The 4,700-nt window shown below is 43.4% G+C and overlaps 1 protein-coding gene across 1 annotated transcript; it reads left to right on the forward strand.

Moving 5' to 3' along the window:
- The first annotated feature begins 201 nt into the window (after positions 1-201).
- LOC137946791 (transcription factor BHLH6-like) lies at positions 202-3,688 on the forward strand. Its single transcript, XM_068793089.1, has 4 exons — positions 202-954; positions 1,047-1,247; positions 1,967-2,140; positions 3,428-3,688. Exons 1-4 carry the CDS (start codon positions 202-204, stop codon positions 3,518-3,520), a joined length of 1,221 nt encoding a protein of 406 aa, XP_068649190.1. The 3' UTR covers positions 3,521-3,688.
- The last annotated feature ends 1,012 nt before the right edge of the window (positions 3,689-4,700 follow it).

Below are 4,700 nucleotides of genomic sequence, written 5' to 3' on the forward strand. Positions count from 1 at the left end.
CAATATAATGTTCACCTTGTCCCTCTTCATTCCCTAACGAGAGCGAGAGAGCCAGACTGGGTTGTTTCTGTTCACTTGAGGATCTTAGTTGCAGTCTTTTTTTCTTTTCTTCTGATTTCCCTGTAGTGAAAGAGGGAGAGAGAGAGGAACAGAGAGAGAATCTGGGCTTCTTCTCTATATGGTATTTTAATTTCTGTAGCAATGGAGACTGATCAACTGGGTACTGCATTTCATTTCCCTGAGCTGGGTTCGGTGCCACTGGGTACGAAAACGCGGGCGCAGGATCTGCTGGCTTCTTGGCTTGACATGGAAGAAGCTTACAACACTTGCTTCACCAATCAATTACCGGATCTTCATATGCTTGATGACGATTTTTTCCAATTCTCTTCGGCTGATTTCGGTGCGGATCCTCTTTCGTCTCTTCTGCCCAGGACTGATGAGTCGAACCACGATACCTTTATCCTTGATACCGCCGGCGCCGGCGTTGGTGCTCAGCCTGTTCTCAACTCCTCTTCTTCCGACGATGCCTATCATCCTACGCTCCCGGACACTTGCTTCTCTGAGGCACCCAACTCCAACTCACCTCCTGTTATTAGTGACAGTGACATGTTCCTCGCCGACGACATTTACCTAATTGCACCCAGCGACAGTTTTGATGGTGAGACGCTTTTGGGCTCCGCCATCGCCACCGCCCCCACATCGTCGTCCACGACTATTTCGTCAGACAAGTCTGCCGTCAGCTCCCCACCCGAGCTGGAAGGGAATGCTGCAGCTGGATTCGCCGTTCCTGCTTCTGTGCCACCTATTCACGAAGAAGAAGAGGAGGAGGAAACTGAAAAGGAGCCAAAACCCGGAACAGCGAATTGCAAGAACTTGGTATCCGAGAGGAATCGTAGAAAGAGACTCAGCCAACAACTGCTTGCGCTCCGAGCTCTTGTCCCCAACATCACCAAGGTTAGTACAACGAGAAAACTGTCACAAGGGAACTCTCTTTTTCCATTTTGTTTCTCTCCTAACGCTCATGGAAATTAATGGGATAATGGCAGATGGATAAGAGATCAGTGCTTGTTGACGCTTTGGCATATCTCAGAAGCATCCATGAAGAAACAGCACGTATCCAAGCTGACCTCAAAGAACGAGTTCGAAACAGTCGAGAGCCTTGTGGAGATAATGATCCTGATCCTAACCAGCCCCAGATAAGGCATGCACCTGCGCGGCTCATCAAGCCGAAGGCCCAAATCCTAGAGGTAAGCAATGGTTCCCTGCATATTTTTATCGTCCATTAGCCACCAATTGATTCGAGAAAATGCCCATATATATATATATATATCCATATTCTGTCAAACCATTCAACATCCTCCCCCTTAGATAGGTTTGCAAGTTCCGATTAAGTCAAGAAGCGATGGCACTGCGCCGCGTTCAATCGGGTTTTGGACTGCCTCTTGGGTTACGAACCACTTTGTCAGTGTTAGGGGAGAGAGAAGGAGAGTGTGTAAATTTACCGAAAGAACGTCTACTTTTACACTTATTTAGGCAAGCAGAGGGAATCTCCATTAGCGGACTCTTCGAAAACAGCCTTAATCTCCTAATCTAACACCCGTAATAACAAGGCAACGGTTCTCTCTGGAGCATGCTGCCTGCAAACTGTTGCAGGCAGCTCCTTGGCCTTACAGGGAAGAGGACGTTTTTCTTACAATCTATTTGCTCCTATCTCAGTGGTTGGATCCGCTTCAGACTTGTCAGCAAATTATGTGAAAAACCAATAGAAAGGCTTCGCTCGCGTGATTGCATAACCAACCAGAGCTCTCCGATTCTGTTGTAGAGACGCCCTTTGCCACTTTCAGTAAATTTAAGTGCCGAACAAACTGATACTAAGAAGTCACATAGAACCCTTCAAGATACTGCAATCATTCATCACTAAAATCATTTGATCGCATGTAACTAAACTGGTGTGCTCATGATACAGATCGACACGGAGAAGATCGAGGAAAGGAGATTCGTAGTGAAGATAATTTGCAAAGGCGAGTCTGGCGTCGGAGCTGAAGTTCTTCGGGTGATTGAATCTCTCGGTTTCGAAATCACATACACCGCGATCGAACAGCTGAAGCCCCAACACGTCCTAACCACTGTCTTCATTCGGGTAAGAAGCTTTCATCTATGCTTTTTAGTAAAGCAACGCACTACTACATGGACCATTAAGTGATGATAAAAATCTATAGCATAAGAATCATTATCAGCAAACACAAAGATTAATTTCGTTCGTTTTTCACGAATCCACTTCTGCCCAACAATATTTAAAATAAAAGAGACTTGGACATCCCAATTAATCCGTTTCCATTGACACCAGTGGGCCAAAGCTGTTGAGTGGAGTGGTCACTGGCCAGGACACCTTACAGCGAGAGGAAGCTTGTCTTTATACTTGACTAGCTTTCTTACCCACAAAATCTCTCTGGATTAAGATTCCAATTAAAAGCTTCTTCTGTACTTAAGAGTGAGATTTGTCAAGTTTCTGTGCGAATTGCGGATTTTCTTTGATCAGAATAGAAATAAATCCTCCCAAGTGAATACAACAGAAGGTCCCAGAGGACTCCAAGTCCGCATCAAGTGGGGACGTTCCTCAGTCTCACTGTATGATGCAACTGGTCGTGGTCATCGTTGTGGCCATCTTGGTCGTTTGAGGCGGCTTCAAACGAGACCTCCGAGCTTTTTCACGGTCAAAGAGTACAACTCTGGAAGGAGTTTGTCGTCGTCTTGTACCCATCACCTGCTCGAGATGTGAAATCTCTCATCCTCCTACTACTTGTATCAAGTGCCCCAGCAAAAGTACAAACTGCCTATTAATCCTATTAATCTATCCTTCTCCTTTCTCCTGGGGTACCCAAGTTAAAGTTTAATGCAAGTGGGGATACCATGGCATGCATCACCAAATGCCAACCAACTGCTCCCCATTTTATAAACTTTAACAGCTCCTCTTCTTCATACTCTGATGCCCATATCACTCACGGAACGAAGTGGATTTGATATATATTTTATGGAACGGCTATTTCCCTTTCCGAGACACTGATTTGGCTGCGAACGCCAGCAAAATTCTTTGGACGATAGCATCACGTTGCCCAAAGTATATGAATATTGCTCGTGCACAGAGGAACAGGGGATCTCTCTCCGACATGGTTGCAGTTATCTCCCAATAATTAACCTTCTTCTAACATCTTCTGCTTGACCGCATTCTCCCAACTTCACACGACTGACACTATTCCTATTCAGATTAATTAATTCTTCTGTCTTCTTCCCTGTCATTGGTCTCAACCTTTAGATTCTTCCAACCGGCTCATACCAACTCGAATGATATTTCTGATTAACAGGAGATTTGAATTTGCACTGTGTATAAAAAATAACGGTTCTTGGTCTTGTTAATTCTTAAATGCAGGTGAGGAGGCAAGGGAGGATGACGGAGGATAAGCTCAGGGACTGTATCACGAGCACGGCTTTAAGATCGGGTTTGACTCTTCACAACCCCTGAAGAGGATGAGCGGGTTCTGCTGCTGGTGCTGTCTCCTAATTAGAGCCTTACTGATTAGGACTGTGAGTAGACCGTTAATAATTTGAAGATGTACTGTAGTTTTAATTATGTAAATGGACGAGAACTTCACGTGAAGTAGTAAGAACGCTGTTGAGGGCTTGACTGGTAGAGTTTGGAATCCTCTAGGTTCCTTCTCTTATCTTCCTCACTTGTCTGATCACTCTTATGGAGAACTGCTTCGTACTGTTAATAAAGAACTCACCTGCTACTGTTTCTCTCTATGGCTCTGATGCATGAAGATCAATTATAATGCAATTATACCCCATGACACCTTTTTCCGAGATTCCTCATATATCTTCTGCGAGCTATTTCTTCCCGTTATTTTAATAATCACTCAGCCTGAAGTTGTGTCGGCTTCTGCTAGTCTTCATGTTCACAGTTTATGCTTTGTCATTGTGAGTGAAGATCCCTATCTTCCTCTACATGAAGGCAAAAGCAGAACCCAATTAGTCAAAAATGCATTCATGGTCACGGAAAGCAGTTCTACATTTGGTTCGTCATCTTTCATCTTTCTTAATCGATTTGGCCGTAAAGCTTTTCTCAATCAATGGCTTGCCATTGACGAAAATGTAAGGTGGGTCTCTGGTCTTCTGGGAAAAGATGTAATAGGTGATATGTCCCCTTCATGACTGAGCATGGTGAATGCAACTTGTCTCTCCCAGTGAATTGAAATGGGATTTACTGGTTCATTTAGTAGTATTCTGGTTGCTTCTTTTTTTCTAATTACTCCCAAAAGGTGAATGTAACTAGGTTGAAATCTCTTAGTTTATAGATTGTCATTATTTGGAGCTTGTCCTTTCTAATTACATGGAAGTGTATATAAGACTTGACTCCTCCCGTGAATGGGTCTTAAATTTATTATTAGAGAATTTTTATAAAATACCCAATTTTAATACAAATATTTATAAAAATAACAGATTCAAAGACTTAATATTAAAAATACCCAGTTTTGATCGATCAACAACCCATCTATAAAGTCCAACGTGACATGTTAGATTTGGCCACCAAGTCAGTTGCCATGTCACCAATTAAACAGAACATCTACCACATCATAAAATTGCCACATCAGCATCCACATAGACTATCCGTCATTGGTGTGCCACATCAGCCTTAATTTTTT

Source organism: Aristolochia californica, unplaced genomic scaffold (genome assembly GCF_029961685.1).
Source record: "Aristolochia californica isolate CCGP_79_NKW_82.1479 unplaced genomic scaffold, dmAriCali1.0.hap1 SCAF_12, whole genome shotgun sequence".
In the NCBI taxonomy this organism is placed as follows: domain Eukaryota; kingdom Viridiplantae; phylum Streptophyta; class Magnoliopsida; order Piperales; family Aristolochiaceae; genus Aristolochia; species Aristolochia californica.

Coding starts and splice junctions, on each gene's coding strand:
- LOC137946791 (XM_068793089.1), top strand. CDS start 202: ATGGAGACTGATCAACTGGGTACTGCATTTCATTTCCCTGAGCTGGGT. Junction 955..1,046: donor TTGTCCCCAACATCACCAAG/GTTAGTACAACG, acceptor GGATAATGGCAG/ATGGATAAGAGATCAGTGCT. Junction 1,248..1,966: donor CGAAGGCCCAAATCCTAGAG/GTAAGCAATGGT, acceptor CTCATGATACAG/ATCGACACGGAGAAGATCGA.